Source organism: Vespa velutina, chromosome 2 (assembly GCF_912470025.1).
Source record: "Vespa velutina chromosome 2, iVesVel2.1, whole genome shotgun sequence".
Taxonomy (NCBI): Eukaryota; Metazoa; Arthropoda; class Insecta; order Hymenoptera; family Vespidae; genus Vespa; species Vespa velutina.
The window spans coordinates 174,012-193,951 of record NC_062189.1 but is presented as its reverse complement, the minus strand read 5'-3'; the positions used below and the strand labels follow the sequence as shown (position 1 = coordinate 193,951).

Genomic DNA, 19,940 nt, shown 5'->3' with positions numbered 1-19,940 from the left:
TACGTAAAGAAAATAAATATATTTGCGGCAAACAAAATTAACAAAGATTTAAAATTTATTCTTGTTATATTCAATTTTCCAAGTGTTTCCATGTTTCAAAATATTCCCTCGTGCGTTTATATAAATTATTCTATCGCATAACCAAAGTCTCTTTTAATATTTTTTACATGAGATATAAGATTTTTATTAGCCAGTCTTAATATACGAGAAATAATGGGTCCGACCTTGGAACACTTTATCCAAACTATCGTTTTTGACACTTTTTTCCAAAATTCGATAATGCTTTTCGCTAGTATGTATTTTTTTTTTTTTTATGAATTCTGTCGAAGCGAATCTTCGGACAATTGGAGAATTTTAACGTTAACGATAAGAAAGTTACACGAGACCCGATATTGGTCACTTTCCTCTTTCTCTCTCTCTCTCTCTCTTTATTTGAGTCTTTCCGCTCTTTGACGAATAGTTTAACCAACGATTCTGCCATCTTCTCTTTTTTTCCCTCTCGGCACTTCGTACGGAACAATGTAAGAAAAGAAAGGTGCGTTTTTCAACGATGAATCCATCGACGAGGACTGCCTTCTCTCCCCCCCCCCCCCCCCCCCCCCCCCCTCTCTCTCTCTCTCTCTCTCTCTCTTACCCGCAAGGACCTCTCGGGAGACGTCGTCGTTTCTTCAATCTCCTTTTATTCTCGAGCAATTCTTCCCAATTATGTACAAAAATATAATGAGAATCGGTAACCGCTACAGAGTTCGTATTCTTATAACATTAGGTACGCGACAATAGATAGACGCATGCAACCGTCCTTCCTGGTCTCATTTAGTCGAGCGGTCCGTCATTCTCGACAGTAGTCAAGGACGATCGATCGCCGATATTATTACATTTAATCCTCTATTTCTTCTTTGAACGATTCTCTTTACACTATCGATCGATACTAAAGTTTCGTTATAATCATTTTTATACGTATACCGTATTCGTATCTTTTTTCCCCCTTTTTTTTTTTTATATATATGTACAAAGATATATCGATCCTTCTCTATAAATCGATACAGAGTCGAGTCTGCCCTTCCGCGTGCATTTTCATCTATCCTTTTAATAGCTAGGATAAGAAAAGAAAAGACGCGAAGATCTTCCGACGCGAATCGTTTCGCGTTTGCGCGAGAAATAAATTCCATTTGTGCTTAAACCAATCTCCATGAGCGTCTGATACTTCTCTTTCAGCCAGTTAATCGATTCGAATTTTCCCGAATGGCGAATACGAAAAGTAATCTTTGTAATCTCGTTACTTTTTATTTTTCAAACATTCAAAAGATCCTTTGGGTACGCGCCTAGTCTTCGACACGCGAGAAGCTTTCGCTTGCTTATGTCTTGAAGGAAGAAAAAAGCGCTTTTTGCTTTAATTTTCTCAACTTTTGCCTACTTATTCTTGCGTTTGCTTTTCCTCTCTCCTTCCCCCCGCCCCCCCCCCCCCTCTCTCTCTCTCTCTCTCTCTCTCTCTCTCTCTCTCTCTCTCGCTCACTCGCTCGCTCGCTCGCTTCTAACATGCGGAATTTACAAACAGCTTGCGGAATGAAATCGCTGACACACATATATAGTTTATAATCCAGGTCGACAGTCAAGTGGTCAAATTCTTTTCCGTTTTCTTTCTCCTACGTATTCGCGTATGCCTGAACGCTTGTGCGACGAAAAGAGGACAAGTGCTTGCACTGCTGCGATCAAGTCGTAAAAAAGAAGGTATTAAGTAATCGCTAAACTTTAATCGTTTGAAAACGCCGACGTCGAATTATGGATTAAAATGACCGAAAAGAGAGAACGTGAAAAGGAAAAAGAAAAAATGAAAAAGCGATCGAGATACGTTTACATATATATGTACCCGTCGAATATTTACACCACATTCAATTTTTCTATATTTATGAATAAGACATTCATTAAAACAGGGGGTGTACAAATGTCGACGATTTCAGTGCAAATTTGTAATTTATAAATGTTTCAATTTTTTCTCTCTTCTCTATTTACCACACGTACGTGTAACATTACGAGATGTTGATACAATCGACAAATTCCAATCAATTGCACGTTTATATCGATTCTTCGCTCGTATCTTCGCGATAATCGCATAAAACGCAGAAGGTATGAATTTGGTCGATTCTTATCGGAGCCTCGCTTACGATTACGTTTGGTGCTTTCATATTCATACGCGTACACATGTATGATAAAAAAAGAAAGAAGAAAAAAAAAAAAAAAAAAGCAAAAATAAAGAAAAGAAAAATAAAAATAATTTTTGACGGTTCACCCAGATATGCGGCAAACAATACGAAAAGATTTTTCTGAAATTTGGAGATGAGCACGAGGAGAGATACGTGAACACGTACGAACGAAGAAGGAAAAAGAGAAAGAGAGAGAAATTATTATAAACAACGGATAAATAGATAGACAGACAGACAGACAGACAGACAGACAGACAGACAGACAGAGAGGTAGAGAGGCAGGCAGGCAGGCAGGCAGGCAGGCAGGCAGGCAGGCTCGAAAGTACGATGGTTCCTTAAATCCAGCACTCGAATTTGTCCTTTTCCAGCGACCTCATCGAACGATCGAAAATTTCCATTGAAAATGGACTTCTCCCCCCCCCCCTCCTCCAACCATTGATACGCGCTATTAGAAACGCTATAGTAACTTAGAATCAGCACCTTATCGCGCGATTCTCGAATGCGCGCGCGCACGCAAAGGGCAAACGCTTAACTCTACGATCAACATCAAAGCCTTTGAACACAATAAGGGCAATAGAGAGACGCGGACAAGACGAGGATGATTCCGATGATGATGAAACGAGAAGTAGAGTTCGGGATAGTGATCGATTTTCCATGTATAATATCTTATGTCTATGTCCTACGTGAAAGTGTAGGTGAACGCGCGCGCGCGTGTGTGTATGTGTGTGCACGCATGCAACACGTAAACGCATTGGCGTGCAAGTTTCCAAAGATGATTTCCCTTACCCAACCACCCACCCACCCACCTACCCAACCCTTTTACCAGCCATAATAGCTTAAAATCACATATGAAACATCACACGTTTATGTTAGTTGGACGTGCAACGGCAGCTTACAAAAGACGAAAAAAAGAAAAAAAGAAGAAACGCACGCGAAGCAAGGGCGTGACTTCTTTTCTTTCAAATTTTCTTTTTTCTTTTTTTTTTTGTTCCTTTTAGTTTTCTTTCTTTTTCTTTTTTTTTCTTTTTTTTCTTTTTTTTTCTTATCTTTTTACAATTGTGCGCGTTTCGCCCTCGTAATCCGCTCGTCCTCTCGGACACGTATCCATGTCCGCTCTACTACGTATCCCTCGTTATTTGAGAATCGAATATTTCATCCTTTTGACGAATAATTAAACGCAACAACTCTACCATCTTCTTTCTTCTTAGCGTCACGACATCGAAACAAAGTGTCGCGTAAATAATGGACGTGGTACGTACGTGACGTTACACGAAACGTCGTTTTCTACGAAAAGTCGTATCGCCAATGTTATTATGGAAAATGATGGATCAAGCTGAAGCAAGAAAAGAAAGGTGCGTTTTTTCTTCGGCGAACCCATCGACGTGGACTATTTTCTCTCTCTCTCTCTCTCTCTCTCTCTCTCTCTCCCTCCGTCTCTCTCTCTCTCCCTGAAAAAAAAATCGCCACTTCCTCATCCGTCTCTCTATCTCGTCTATGGCGGACAATGTGCGATCATTTGGCAGCGACTGTCGTCTACGTTGCGTCAACGCGTATTATTTACTGTTAACGGAATGTAAAATTCGATGAGACGAGCGGATCTTTCGCGTCTCGAAGCAAGTCTTTGAACTTTCTTCGAGATGTGACGGCACGGCCCTAAGCGAGCTTCTTTTCGGTGTTGTTGTTCGCCACGTAGCCGTTGTTGGTGCCATTGCTGTAACAACTGTTGTACTCTTTGTTGTAGATGGTCGCGTAAGTCGATATACCGTTTTGCTTTGGTTTAGTCGGATAATCGTCGAGGACGGGCATGCACGCACCGTTGTTCGTGCCGTTTGCCATCCTACTCCTCGATTTCTGAACTGTGTATTTCGTTTTATAAAAGTCCGAGAAAAGACCAAAGAAGAGGAAACCATGGAGACTTATCCAGATCATGAAGCTTCGAGGATAGTCGCAATCCGTGAAGAGCAACTGAAACTGGTGCATCATGATCAATACAAACTGCACCTGAAAATTAAAAGAAAAATGAAGAAAAAAAAGAAAAAAAAGAAAAAAAAGGAAAAGAGAAAAAAGAAAAAGAAAGAAAAAAGAAGAAGAAGAAGAAGAAGAAGAAAAAAATGGAGAGAGCGAGATCTTTGAAGGATTCTTTTGTTTTAAAAAGATCTTATCTTTTAAACATTACTCTATTCTTTTTCCTTAAGGAAATCCTTAATTTGTTGTCTTACCATTTGTAGCGTTGTGAGGTACTTTTTCCACCATATGTACTTTTGATATTGCGGGCCCATCGCCGCGACCATGTAATAGAAATACATGATTATGTGGACGAAAGTGTTCAAGAGGGCGAAGAATGTACTATGACCACCCGGTGCGAACTTCATTCCCATCCATACGGAAAAGGGCATCACGCCGTGATGTATCACGTGAAGGGTGGACACGTGTTGATTCTTTTTTCTCAGGATAAAGAACAGCTGCGAAAAGAGACGAGAATCTTCGTTATCAAGCTTAATATCGGTCTTAAATAATCGATCCTTTCCATTCTCGATATTATTTAACTATTATTCCTCATATATATCCTCACCGTATCGAAGAATTCGGTGAATTTGCTGAAGTAATACCACCAACATGTGTTTGCCATCCTGAGCGCTAAAGGACTGCTCGAGTAGTCGACTGGCTGACAACGAAAGCTGTATCCTCTCGCCCAGCCACTCATCAAATACTGAAAAAGAGATATATCGTTTGGTTAATATTCTCTTCCTTATTTTCACTCTTTTACGTATGTATGCTCAATTATTTAAAGACTTTGCTCAGAAGAAAAACAAGTTATTCGTTTCGGAAGGACGTTTCAATGTTACATGTCGTAATCGATTGCAAAAACGAAAGAATACATAATTGCGTTTCCACGAGTATTCAAAAACGAGCTTTTTATATCGCAAAAGGGTTTGCGATGATAAAGAAAAAAAAAAAAAAAAAAAAAAAAAAAAAAAAAAAAAAAAAAAAAAAAAAAAATAGACAAAAGCAAATTGGAATCATGGGTGTCAAATTAATCAAGATAATCGCGAAGGCACGCTCGATGAGGAATAGATTTTTTACGCCTTTCTCACCAGAATAAGTTTAGATATATGTATATCGACGATAACTAAAGAGAAAGAGGAGAAACGAGTGGGGAAAAAGATCGTAGAGAAAAATGTAGGGACAAAAGAAACTGGTTTTTTTTCTTTTCTTTTTCTTTTTTTTTTTTTTTTTTTTTTTTTTTTTTCGTTGCTGCTTATTTCATAAATGTTCAAAACATGTGGTCGAACGCATTGGGAATCTTTTAATCGAGACTTTTAATTCTTATCGATCGATGACCTAGTAATACGCTAATCCACGTAAAACCGCAAGTAGGACTTTCAAAATGTTGAAGTGCTAAATGCTGAATCATCGAAAGAAATAAGATGAAGGATGCTCGAGGATCGTCAAGTGCGGCAACGTTACGACTTTGATATAATACGAAATAGAAGCGACGAGGTAAATCATGCGAACGGGCTTCGTTCAAAGTTGAACTCGCTCTAGAAGCAGCAGCCTTCGTTGGCGCAGGAGGTGATAGTGGAAGAATCGTTTACGAGGAAGCTAGCGTGGCTTTTAGGTCACTGTACGAAGCGGTTCAAGTACGTATGTGTCGTACATATAAATACGTATGTCACGTCTACGGTACGTATATACGTACGTGGGTGCTTGAGAGACACGCCTTATATACTACTCCGCTCGACCGAGCTATCAAAGCGATATCAATCCTTTGCGGCCGACCGTCGTTACTCGACGAAGGAATCGTCGGTCACTAGGTACTTTTAATTCCTCCAAAACCGAAAGGTTCTCTCTCTCTCTCTCTCTCTCTCTCTCTCTCTCTTTTATATCCAACCACCCTCAAAGCTCTCGCGTCCCTAACATCGATCGATCTCGGGGAATAATCAGAGCACATGGCCTGAATAGACGACACGTCGTCGTCGAGCGGCACCTTGTTTTCCTCCTTGTTGTCCTCGTTGATTTCGATCTTAACGCGAAATAAATTCAATACGTCCGAGACGACGTTAAAGAGCATACGCGTATATACAACTCGTAATCATGTTAGAAAGAGAAACTTGTATATTTCGAATAGCATCGAGATAGATATAAACTAACGATCGGTCATCATCATTTTGGTATTTCCGTCGGTCAATCTCTCTCCGAGGAATCGAATAAATAGGACGATAAGCACGAAAGAAAATAGGAAGAGACGATCCTCCTCACGAACTTGACCGTCTTGACGTAACCCTGAGAGTGTCGATAGGACAAACGGACCGACGCCGTGATTCGTGAGTACATAGCAATGCTCAACGAGAGCTCCTAAGATTTGCTTCTGTATGGACGCATTGACGAGAGCGCACGATCAAAAGCGTACTTACGTACGCACGTAGGAGGTGCGTGTCAAGGCCGCGATGCGTGATATCGTCGCTCTACGTAATACTTTAAAGAGTGTACTTTGTAAGATAAATCGCTCGGGAAAGTATTATTTCAAGGCTGTTATCGAGAATTTCGATGACGACTCTCTTTCGAGAATTTCATATCGGGGAAGATTGTTCTTTTCCCTTATCGATTATCGACGAAAGATTAGTTATTTCTTTGCTAAATGACTTATTAATTACAAGACGTACGAAAAGCATTACGAATCTAGATATACCGCGCGATGAAATTTTCATCGTCCGGCTAACATCATAAATCGAAGGATAGAGAGTTTCATTTTAAAAGCAATAAATCTCGAGGGATTTTCTTCTCTCTGGATGCTTATCGTTTCGACGAACGACGAACGGCGGACGAACGATGAATGGATTCTCTGAGGAACAACGATATTTGTCGCGCGACCTATTCGATTTCAAATATGTATTTTAAATTTCGAATGTATATTTTAAAGTTAAACAAGATTCTCGGTAGGTGGCAAACGCTAAGACAAGATCTTAATATTCCTGTTACACGTTCGATCGGAAATAGCTCCGGAATCTATCTCGAGTCGGCGTTTATTTCGGCATCGAGATAGACGCGCGACAACTTTTATAATATGCTCCTTCCTAACAACTTCTGCGCGAATCACTTTTTATAGCGTATTTATAGCGATTTAATATCTGCAATCGAACGTATTTATACCTCTATCGCGAATCGAACATAAAGATATCGATATATTTATAAGCTTTTCATAATTTTATTAAACCAAAAGGCGTTAGATAACAGCTTTTATGGTTTGCGATAAGAAAATACTTTTTATACCATTGGCTTTGTCTCGTTGAAAAAACGCTTGCGCTTAAATAATTGCCATGATTATAATCGTATCGATGAATTTTACGAGTTTACGTCCAAATAAGTCAACTATTCTATAAATAGCTAATACAGCTTGAACTTTTCCTTATTTTTCTTTGCGAGCAAGTTAAATTTCGAGGCAGACTGTAGTCCAAAGAGTGTAAATAATACCGACACGATGTGGTCCTATCAATAACAGACGATTAATAACGCTCGCGGGCATTGCTTGAGATCCGATTTATCGACGAAACTTTGTCGAGAGAGAGAGAGAGAGAGAGAGAGAGAGAGAGAGAGAGAGAGAGAGAGAGAGGAAAGGAATCCGATACGGATATTTGCGTTGTTTAATCCACATCGTAAACGCCCCGTTGCCCATTTATGGCGTTCATTTGAATTCTATCAAAGTATTGTACAACGCAAGAATAACATCAGTTGAGACCTGTTAACAACGAAACGAATTTAGAATATAGAATAGAGAAGAGAGATTAGGCCTTTTTTTTCTCTTCCTTTCTTTTTTCCCTTCGTATCAACTTTGAAATTTGATCGCGTCTCGCCGGTTGATCGGTTGGTTGCGCATCTCCTCTGCAATGGACGATAGATAGAGAGTAGATAGGCGCGCATCGATATGCGCGACGCAACGAAAATATTAAAAGAGCGCCAAATATAGCGCATTCGATAAATTAAGAGACGCATTCCTTCATCAACTTAATTAATCGCGAGCGAACGACGCAGCACGGTCAAAGTAATTAAGGATCGACCGTGATATCCGTTATCGATGCATCAAAAGCTAATATAAATGCGATATAAGGTGATATACAAACCTCGTAGAAGATCCATGTGGAAAAGAGGGTCTGTACGAGATTGTAAACGATTAGGATACGTCGAAGATTGAACGGTTTTTTGTTTTCCATCAACTTCGGTCCTATTACTTTACTAAAGTATGCGTAAAACAGGCATATGGCCATCGTTGGGAAGGGACTGCTCATCATCACCCAGTCGTTTACCCTAGGATCTGAAAATAATCAACAACAAATGAATTAGAAATTACAATTACGCCTCGTACAGGTGCGATTTTTTCAATTCGTCCCCTCGCGATCTCTCTCTCTCTCTCTCTCTCTCTCTTCTTCATTTTTCCGACCGTTTGTTCCGATTCACCCTCGTTTCCAACGACCAATGCTAGCGATTAGTGTGACACGAATTAACACCCGGAGAACAATGGTCACCGCGATAGTCCGAGCCTAGAGAATACGGATGGAGAAAAGCAGAGAAACGCGGATAGTGGAGCCAAAAAAATCATTATTTCGCGTCTGTTTACGTAGTTTACATACGTAATAGCGAAAAGGTCTCGGACAAGATAAGGGAATTCTGTTCGAAAAAAAACAAAAGCTTACTTTACACCGATTATGCTAATCTTTGTCGCAAAGCATTTAAAATTTAAAGAAAGTAGCTTTCGGTATTAAAATAATTTAAATAATATGAATATTATTATCGATAATAATAATATTTACGTCAGTTAGCGCTAGAAGTCTAAATTCACGTCTATATAGTCGTTATAATAATTAATCGCAAAGTCACGCGTATATCGTGTTTATCCAACAATACGATATATATCGTATTCCATTCGATTATTCGCGTAATGTTTCATCCTTGTTCGAACAAAGAGGGGGAATATATCTCTGTTATAGCGGAATAAAATTTGTTGCGCGCTTTTTACCCAGCTAAACGGCAACCCCTAAGAGAGAAAGAGCGCATCGTCGGTTTTTCCAGTAAATTAAGTTTGCGCTCTTCGTGTGACCTCGTCGCGACCTCGGTTGCGCACGCGATGGACACAGATTCATAACACACCTACGTATATAAACGCGCCTATTTTTTGACCCTCTTCTCGCTCTTACCACCAACAACCGTGTCCTGCGAAGGAAGGTCCTGCGAAGGAAGCGCACGACTGACCGTAGTAGGACGAATCAACAGGGATGCGCTTCATCTTTCCGAGTTTCGTGGCAGATACCGAGCGGATTATCGATTAAATGGGGGACCGAGAGAGGGAGAAGACTAGCATCGAGCAAGTACTTTGCTCCGGTGGTAGAGTCTCTCGTCGGTGCGGATCGTGGAAGCGCATCCAAGTGTCGGGAGATTGCACAAAGAGCGAGAGCGAGGGAGAAATCGTCGAGCTAAGCCTCCTGGATGATCGTCGTTCGCTTTAGCGCCCCCGCTTCCGGGATGTACCTAGAGTTTTCCAAGTGGCTAAAAGCGCGAATCCCCGATCGAAGCCCTCCTCCAAACTTTTTATTGCCATCTCTCCTCTCTCTCTCTCTCTCTCTCTCTCTCTCTCTCTCTCTCTCTCTCTCTCTTCTTCCAAGCTTTCCCCCGAGAGCGCACCGACCCCGGCTTCAAAACGGCCGCGTGCTCTACTTTCGTCCCGTTATGACCATAATTTTTTTCTCCTCTTTCTCTCTCCCTCCTTTTATTTTCGCCAAAGGCCGGCCGTTAGTTTCTTCTCGAGGCGCATTACCACGACCACCGGACTACCGGCTTTTCGTCGTTCATTCTTACGCTTTCTCCGAAAAGTATTTTACGAGGGCGATAATATAGAAAGAAAATGAAACGTATAGAATATACATATAATCGGTACGAGCCCTTTTTCTTTTACACCTTCACCCCCCCCCCTCCCTCCCTCCTCCATGCTCGTTCTTTTTCTTTTCTTCTTTCTCTCTAATTAAGGGATAGCATCGATCGAGAGAAGGCGCGAGCTTTTAGCGCAGAGCTTTCAAGGCGCCTCTCCTCTACTCGCTCGAACGAGTACGAGCCTAAAGGAAGGAGAGAGCGCACTAAAAGTATGCAAAGTGTGCTTCTGCGTGTTGTGCCTTTGAATGGAATATTTCCGATTTGAAAATATTCGTCGAAAGATGAAAAATTTACTTACATACGCGTTGCGTGGGGCGACGGGCGAAGAAAAAGAAAAAAATGCATTTTTGCGTTGGCCAGAAGCTACCTTGGCACATTATTTTTGCGCCCTATTTTTCCGCTACCCAAAGCTTTCAAAGAGACGGAAAAGGAAGACGAATTTCGTTGATTCATCGAAAACAAACGTATTTCGCGTACGAGAGCCAGCTATGCGCTCGTATATAAAAATAACTTGCACGAGGTCGTTGATTTTTGTAATTTCATTTCCTATCTATTTTAACAGCCCGATAAGAATAAATTATTAAACCTCTGTCCGATCGTATAAAATGCCATTGTTATTATAACAAAAAGGCACAGATATTAGATCGCATTAACATTGTATTTAAATCGTATACATTCAAATCATCAATCGATATCGCGCACTTTCTTTTTACTCGGTGACATAAAATAAACGTCCAAAAAAGATTCGTTGAGCCAACCAAATGAAATAATTGAAACGTCCATTTCTCATCAGAGTTTTTCATCAATCGTAAGAAAATCCAACGTACGCGTAACAATACGACGCATGCTCGTTCATTAAATCAAAACTATCTTTCACCGTCGCGTTTACAACGCGGTATCGAAAAAATACAATGAAATATTATTTCGACTCGCCGTTCCGAACGTATCAATATGCATTAGTGAATGCATAAAACGATCTATGATTTTGAAAGAGACAGTTTTTTTTTTTTTGCTGTTATTACGCAGCTATAATAGTACAAACAAGCCGGGCGAACCAGCATTCGTTCGATCGATCAAGGGACACATAAGATTAGGCGACATGTTTCAAAATATCGATTTTGATCGACCGACAAATTGACTTTTAGGTGTTTTTAGGTTGAACGGTCGGACAGCTACGAGAGTTTCGAGTCGTTTGGATCCGTACGCGCATACCTGGTTCTATCTATTGTATGTGCACGGAATTCTAAACTTTGTCACCACCAATATTTTCTTCTGTAATTCGTGGACTCGGTTTTTCCATTAATGATGACTCTTATAAAAAAAAAAAAAAAAAAAAAAAAAAAAAAAAAAAAAAAAATACTGCGTATGACATAAACAGACGAATTATTTTAGCATGCCGATCGTTAGAAATTGCTTTACGAGGAATAGAAAAAGTCGTTTCACGATGCCGTGTCATCGAGCATATTAAACTTCTTGCGAAGGAGAAAAGAAAAATTGACAGTAAAAATGGGAAAAGGCTCAGGTTTGATTGTCTCTGAAGACGGATGACTGTTGAGGAGCAGACTACGCTTTACGGTGTCGTATCGACGATTATTTTTTACTATTACTCGGACAAAGCGATAGATTTAATAGATAGATCTTTTGTACTGCAAAGCTCGTGTGCCATGGCTATAAAAGCATTCTGTTACGAATAGTGCAGCGAAAGTTAATTACTTTTTTCAATATTGATTCTTTTGTTGTGAAATTTTCGCGCGAAGGAGGAACTCATTTTGTAATATTTTTCAGTAATTTTTCTTAAGAGAGATCGTTTAAAATATAAACTAGTATGTGGGCAAGAGATAAAAAATATTCGTTTGATAGATTCGTTTCAAGTGTATAGATCGTCAAAAATAAGCTCATTTATCGAGCGATCTGATCCTTTAAACCTGTGCACGATAATCCGTGTCGCGGCTGTTACATTAACAAAAAAATGTTACAATATATAGCATAACGGGCGAGAACACTTTCCTTCTCCTTTTACATATACGACTTCTGACCCGTAATGGCTCCGCATATGCGTATTCGTTTATACAGAAGCCACGAAACGACGATTATTGCAACAATGCTGACCGTAGCGCCTCATCGAACTCGTTCGACATTGCAAACTCTTTTGGTTCGCGTGCTACTTTCTCGTACCTGCTTATAGATATCATATACAACGATTAACGCAAACTCTAGTTTCATCGACGGGAGAACAAAGTTTGCTCTTCGACGACGACGACGACGACGACGACGACGACGACGACGACGACGACGACGACGACGACGAAAGTCGCAGAAAAGAGAACGAGCAGAGGATTATCTCGAAACGATCCACAGCCTCCTCCTTCTCTTCCGACGGTATTTTCAATCGCATTAGCTACGCGCATTAATTCCTTCTGCCGGTTTATTGCCTAGCGACGCCTATAGCCTAACGGAGAGCGCGGATCTTACGGCGCGCAAGGGAAAAAAAAAGAAAAACAATAAACACGCGATGGAAGAGCGCGATCGGAGGGAAAGATCGGAAGGAGAGGAGGGGAGGGGAGAGTGGCGGGGTGGGGGGAGGTGGCGGGAAGGCGAAAAGGAAAACGAAAAGAAAAAATACAACTGGGTTTACAACTCACCGGACTTATTGTCCATGAGATCCCTGTAGCCATGAATCAAATCAGCCACGATATTCGTCATCTTGATTCAGATCTGAAATAATAATAAGGATCGATTAAACGAATACGAATAAAAGTACTTACAATTCTGTCCTTTAATTACGCAATCCGAAAGTCGAAAAAGGCGTGTTAAAATTAAAATTCCGATTGCGGAAAGACATTTGCCAACAATTACGTCTCTCTACGATTAGAGAGATTTACGATAATCGCGTATAGTATACTCGGACAACTCCGTTAATTCTTTTCTTTTTGCCTTATCATTTAATAGCGCACGCGAAATTAAACAAACAGGAAATTGAAAGGCACGGATAGAAGGACACGATTGAACTTTCGGATAAAGAGGGATAATGTGAATATAAAAACTAGTACGAGTAATACTTAAGCCTTTACGGCATAACACATCACCATCTTGTTGCCTGCATCCCGATTAAACGGAACGATCAGAAAGGGATCGCATGCAGAAACGGAGAATTCGTGTGGAAGGGAAAAGATAAGAACGCGATAGTAAAATCTGCTCGTCTTCATTTTTTCTTCCGAGCTATGAGAAGAAATTTTACGAAACGAGGAAAGAATAAAACGACGTGAGCAGAGTAAACAAGATGGTTCGAAAGGAGGAAACACGAAAATATGCACTCTTCTCGGCGAGTCTCGCATTCCATCGGATTTTCGCACATCGGAGGTGTGTACTTTGTAACGTATCGCGTTATCTCGATAATGCTCGAGACTTTTCGGATCTCTATCTCGAATTTATCGTCGGGAACCGCGTGAGAGAGAGAGAGAGAGAGAGAGAGAGAGAGAGAGAGAGAGAGAGAGGAAGAAAGAGAAATGTTTACATCGATAAATCGAACAATTGCATCGGGCAAGAGGCATATCAATGACGCGGCCAAAACCAAACGCTCTCTCTCTCTCTCTCTCTCTCTCTCTCTCTCTCTCTCTCTCTCTCTTTCTTTATGGCGTTTGCAACCGGTTGTTTCTTTTCTCCTTCGTTCAATAAGATTTCGCTGCTTACGTAAGATAGTAGCGTGCGCGCGAGAGAGAGAGAGAGAGAGAGAGTGAGAAAAAAGTATAAAGTAAAAAGTAAAAAGTGTGTCCATTCTCTTTCTTTCTTTCTTTCTTTCCTTTTAGACACGGAACAGGATTTACATTTCGTAATGGTTCGGCTACATCCGCCGGTGATTTCGTCCGCGTTTCCCTCGAAGCTCGCGGGCCTCGGTAAAACGTGACCGCCGACGCGAGGAAACCACTTTCTAAAGTAAACCGTCCGACAGGGGACGCGGACGGACGAATGAACGAACAAAATACGTTCCTTCGTCCGTATTACGAGGTGCGAGCGAGGCCAGAAAATAATCCTTTGTCTTTGCGCACGCTTCCTCGGCGTAAGTTACGAATCGCTGATGAATATGCGACAATAGGGAACAGAAAAGACACTCGAGGAAAGCTTGTAGCTTTGATAAAAAAACTTAGACGGATATCGAGCGAAGGATTTTTCTTAAACATTCGACGGCGATTTCGCGCGAACAGGTCAAATTCCTACAGTCGCGCCCTATAGTTTCGATTATAATTCACAGAATGACGCGTCGCTAACAGTGCGTTCGATGTTCATTCCATATCGATCCAATTTTTTTTTCTCCTTTTCCACCCCCTTACGAGTCAAGGAGCGGTCAAGGTGCGTGTTTCCCTTTCGTGACGTATCTGGCGCCTAAGCGACGCGGAGTCTGCGGCAAACGGGGAAGAAATGTCGAGGGAGAAGAGAGGCGACTAACGCGCGAGTAGGATCGGTTCGCACTATCGCAGTTGTAAACTATATATATACATATGATCGGAAACGTTCAATTCGATCGAATATATATACATGTTCGGCATAAATTAAGATGGCGAAATATGTAAATATTTTTAATTCATTTCCTCGAATGAATCGGACTCTAGAAAAATTCTCTCTCTCTCTCTTTCTCGTTCGTTCGTTCGTTCGTTCGTTCGTTCGTTCGTTCGTTCGTTCGTTCGTTCGGCCGACTCAAACTTTCTCTCCGTGTATTAGATAATAATAAGCTATGTCCGAAGTGATGTATCACAAAGAGCAAAGTACATGTACGCGCGAAATTCAAATGAGAAATTCCATCGCCGAAGAAATGACTCTCGTCTAGTCGTATAGAAGATATATTTTATATACGAAATTTTCGTATTCAAAAATATTCTATATACGAGGAAAGGAATTTAGATTATAGAAAGGGAAGAAGGCGGAAATGGTTTAACATAATGGGTTAACCGTTAGGTTAACTCTTGTATTCGAAACCGTTAGATAAACGATATAGCATCGAAATGCAAATTTCGTAATGTATTAAAAATGGAAAAGGAGTTTGTCCTGCTGACCGAGACTCGAACGTGGATGGCCAACACACGGCCGTACGGCGGCCAACGACAACGAAAGAATAGAACATCGTAGGGCGCGCTCGTTACCCGTTAGTCGGCGGTCGATGGACGGGACACGTCCACGAGGAATTGCTCTCGAATTTCTCTCTCAAGTTTCTTTCTATGTTTTCAGGATAGGACGGGCGCAAATAACACTCGTCTCTTGTCATCTCTCCCCGATCGGAATTCTCTTCCGAGAGGAGAAACGGAGAGAGAGAGAGAGAGAGAGAGAGAGAGAGAGAGAGAGAGAGAGAAGAAGCGTCGAAGCAGGTAACGTGAACTAATCGCGTTCTCGGCGCGTCGAGTGTACATCGAGAATCGATCGCACGTCCTAACCTTAAAAGGCGCGCACTACCAGGCACGCCTCGCGAACGCAAACGAATGATCGTAAGGTAAATGGAAAGACGACGGTGGGACACCAACCTGTTTTTTTCTTTTTTTCTCTTCTCGTCCGTTTTCTCTGTGTCCTCTGCCTCGCGTTTTCTTCTTCTCGGCTCGCTTCCAGAGGAATCTCCGATTCTCGTAGCGACACGGCACCTTACCTCTCTCGCGGCTTCCTTCCTGTCACCTGATCGAACACATAAAGTCCACCGAGTCTTTCGCCAGAAAAATTCTACGATCGATCGAATCGAGTCACTTATTTCTCTCGATCTATCTCTCTCCGGCTTTTTTCTTTGACGTCTCGAGCGCCTATCTGCTTTTCCTCTCTCTCCCTCCCTTCCCGTCTGTCGCTCTCACTCTCTCTCTCTCTCTCCCCCTCTCTCTCTCTCTCTCTCTCTCTCTCTCTCTCTCTCTATATCTGTCTGCCTATCTATTTCCTTCTCCTTTCTTCTCGGCCTTTTTATATCGCGTACATCCACACCTTAGAACGATTATCATAAAACTGAGGAAACGGACGACAGCTCCGAAACGTTTACTAAAGCTCTTTTCTACCTCCACTTTCCTTTGGATCTTCTTTCGCTTGCTTCGTTCTCCTTCTCCTTCTCTTTATTCTTTAGCTTGGTGCAGCGCCCGAAGAGGGGGGAACGGGAGGGCGAAAATTGAGTAAGAGGGAGAGAGATGATATTGCGCGCGCGCTTTCGCATAAGCAGAGAGAGAGAGAGAGAGAGAGAGAGAGAGAGAGAGAAAGAGCGAGGAAGAAAACGCGAGTTCCTCGGTCGACCGTTCGTTCGTTCGTTCGTTCGTTCGTTCGTTCGTTCGTTCGTTCGTTCGTTCTGACCAACGCAAAACCAAATTTGCGTGTCCCCAAAGGAAGCGAACACTTTTCAATAACTCGCGCGACCTATCGCTCTCCTTCTACTCCTCCCCGCTCGTCACGACCCTTCTCGCGACACGCGACAAACGAGCAAATGTATATCCAACGACACGCGTTACTATGACTGACCAAACTTAACTGGACCGATCTTTGCGCCCTCTGCCCATTTCACGCAGTCTCTCCCTCTCTCTCTCTCTCTCTCGCTCTTCCATTTCCTTCTACGATCGAGATTAAACGGAAGGAGAGATGGGAGCATTAGGGTCAATGAGAACGCAAGCGCCATCTTGCGGTATATACCTTTCGCTCTTATCCTCTCGAATTATTTCTTTCGAATGCGTTTTCTTTATCTACGCTTTTGGGTTTTATTCGTTGAATAACGTTCCAATGGATTTATTTTTAATTCATTGACAAGAACCCTATCGACGCATGATTTACATCCTTAATCAATTAAGAGATAATCGTATTCGAGGTTGGAAGTTAATCCCATCTTTTAGTCGCGTAGATGCTTTGCGAAGGAAAAAAGGTAAGCCGTGATTTTGTCGTCTGTTACGCTTCGAGAGAAAGAGAGCGAAGAGGAGATTTAAAGTAAGTCGAGCGAACGGAGCGACGTCCGAAGCATCGCAATTCGATGCCATCTCGCGCAACTGTATTCGATGAATTATGCAAGTTGGTGATCATTTTTCTTCGTTTTGCGAATATCTTTTTCGACAAAGCGAATTCGTAGGTCCTAATAACGTTTCAACCCACGTGACTCCTACCTTTGCGATCTTAGCACACCTTCCTTTCTTCGTTCGAAATTTTCCCGCGTTACGAATTTAGGTTATCCTTCGAGATTGCGTATACCTTTAAATCTTCATACTTCTGTTGCGTTCTCGACGGTATATACCGACCGTTGTCGGTCACGAGGCTTATTCGAAAAATTTCTTTACGTAGAACGTATAATAATGTGGTAATTTTATATGATATTATCGCTTAACACTTTCATTATTTACTATTCATACAATCAAATTAATAACATGCGTTTCTCGATAAATACAATTATTTCGACGTTTGATCGAACGAAGGAGAGTGTAGTAAAGTTAAACGAACGAATGAAAATCAATTTATCATAAAATTAAATCCATTTCGATGGCTGCATAATTACGTACATTATTATAATCGCATTTTCATGTTAACTTTTGCATATGGCGCACTTTAATCAGATACGCGCACACATGAGAAGCCAAAGTTCTCTTCGCGTTCACGTGAACTTTATACTCTTGAACGTAAGTAAGAAGTAATCCAAGGATCTTTTTTCTTTTGAAGAAAACGTCTCCAATTTCTCGTTACTTCTCATTGAGGTGTCCGTCATAATCGTAATCGTAATAAATCTTATTTTCAATAATACATTTTCCTCTCTTCTTTACGTATAAATTAAAACTCCTCCGAGTAATAACTCCGGTAATGGTACGATCGCATATCAATGCTCGTCGTATCGATAACACCTAAACTGTAAATATAACGTAAACGCGAAACTTTACGCGTTTTTTCATTTATACTTGATTTCGTGAATTGCATAAAATATTGGTGCGCCAAGTACGACATTATCGTGTCTTATCGAGCCGATAGTTTCGAATTTTAAAAGTCTCTCGGACATTTTCGTTCTACGCGCGAATGCCAAGCCTGTATCTGTCGTATTTACCTACGACGTGTTAATTCTTACGATAATAAGAATGTTTAATTTTATTTCCGTACGACGAATTATCTTTTCATCAAGCATATTTTCCAACTTGAATTTTTTCTAAGATACTAAAGAGAGAAAAAAAAAAAAAAGGAAGAAAAAAAGAAAGAACGTCTTGGGAGAGACAGGAGCCTCTAAAAGCTAATGAATATGATTTTCTTGCGAAAGCCTATCTCGACGTTCCTACCTTTCGAGTGCCATTGAAACGTCCATATTTGATCGCGTGTAGTCTTCGCGTTGTATCCTGTTTGACACGTTCTTAAGATATTTTACGTCAATTCGTTGTTCAAAGGTCTAACGTGGCAATTATTTTGTATACTTTTGCTGATTATATTCATCGACGACGTAATGCCGATTATCGACATTACTCTTTGACTACGAACTCAAGGTTTTTCCTCCCTTCCGTCCCTCTCACTCTCTCTCTCTCTCTCTCTCTCTCTTCCCCTTTACCTCTCTGCCCCTCTACCACACTCAATAACCCTGTACGAAGATCAGGCTGCGTATTCGAGCGCGAGAAAGAGCGTTTTTCGTCGAGCCAGGTAAGGTGCAAAAAATACGGAAAGAATTATGAAATAAGACCCGGTCGGTCCTTCGGACATAAGAGAGGAAAAACAAAACTACTAATAGACAGACACTCGAGAGTCGACCGACTCGTAGAGATTTCGTAGTCGTACTTGAGAATTCGAAGAATCTCTCGATTAAATTACATCGACTTTCTGTCTTCGAGACTCTCATAAAAGGAGAATCCATTTAGCTGGATGTCGCGTATACTCTAACGAGTCCTACAGTGATTGCATAATTAGCTAGAATCTTCTTCGTAAAGATCGCGCGCTTAGATCAAATGGACTTTTATCGTCACCTTCCGCGAACGGCGCTCTTTTGTAAACGCCTTCTTGGATTACGAGGCGAGTTCGAAAAATGGCATCCCAGGCGTAATAGCCGAACGTACCCTATTTACCAATACCTTAGCGTGGTGCGTTCGTGTTGACGTGCACGTTCACGCGTAGGATAGATACGCGCGCGACCTTCTTTCCGTCGCGTGCCTCGTGCCACTTTCACCATGGCTACTTTCACCATTGAAAATTAACGCCGGACGCTTCTCGGAAACGCAAAGCGCCTATCCGAACCAATAGATTTTCGTTCGCCACGACTAATTATATTACCTATCTCCGTCCTATTTTCCTTTTCTTTTTTCATACCTCGACGTTTCCACTTTTTTTTTCCGACAAACGCGCAAAAGAGTAGCGCGTAACAATAGACAAAAATACGCACGACAATATTTATACATTTTTTAGCGATCGTCTCTTATTCGTAGTAGCTAAATGTTTTCTCTCCTCCCGGGCAATCGTTTCGTTGTTTCCTCAAACTGATATCAGAGTGCGCTATAACGTAAGCAAACTTTCCTCGTATCTCGTCGACAAGTAAGAATACTGCAATCGCTTCGCTTCGCCACGCCACATATGTTTCCTTGATATATCCAAAGCGGATCGGTAAAAGGGAGAAAAATCTTTTTATTATCGACGAGACTGTCGCGAAAAGGACAAAGATTGTTTTCGATCGGTAATTTAAGCTTTCAATAGTTGTTAAGTAAATACGTCCAATAATTATTTCGTTGATCGTATCTGAACATGTACAAATATACTTACCACAATATATATATAAAATTAGAGCTCGTTCTAAAACCTAAGGAGATTAACAAGGATAGTTTTATAGCTGTCTGGGTTGCATAGATTCACGATTGCAATGAAACAAACAAA

General features: G+C 41.2%; 1 protein-coding gene across 6 annotated transcripts; it reads right to left on the bottom strand.

The window, feature by feature from the left end:
* Window positions 1-16,604, bottom strand: LOC124947065 (elongation of very long chain fatty acids protein-like). Of its 6 annotated transcripts, none has more exons than XM_047488713.1 (6): window positions 15,632-16,604; window positions 12,764-12,836; window positions 8,321-8,511; window positions 4,774-4,911; window positions 4,421-4,663; window positions 1-4,172 (listed from the first exon to the last, which is right to left on the bottom strand). In XM_047488713.1, the coding sequence occupies exons 2-6, from the start codon at window positions 12,822-12,824 to the stop codon at window positions 3,855-3,857; spliced, it is 951 nt and encodes a 316-aa protein (XP_047344669.1). In that variant the 5' UTR covers window positions 12,825-12,836; window positions 15,632-16,604; the 3' UTR covers window positions 1-3,854. The 6 variants fall into 6 exon arrangements, with proteins under 6 accessions (XP_047344669.1, XP_047344664.1, XP_047344665.1 ...); XM_047488708.1 differs by having other exon boundaries at window positions 1-4,202; window positions 15,632-16,602; XM_047488709.1 differs by having other exon boundaries at window positions 1-4,202; window positions 16,142-16,602.
* Between the last annotated feature and the right edge of the window lie 3,336 nt (window positions 16,605-19,940).

Bases quoted from the DNA above. Each gene is read 5' to 3' on its own strand.
- LOC124947065 (XM_047488708.1), bottom strand. From the start codon at position 12,824: ATGACGAATATCGTGGCTGATTTGATTCATGGCTACAGGGATCTCATG. The intron at 4,912-8,320 runs GTTTGTATATCA...TCTCTTTTTCAG, and splicing joins CCACATGGATCTTCTACGAG to TATTTGATGAGTGGCTGGGC. The intron at 4,664-4,773 runs GTGAGGATATAT...CTCTTTTCGCAG, and splicing joins TCACCGAATTCTTCGATACG to CTGTTCTTTATCCTGAGAAA.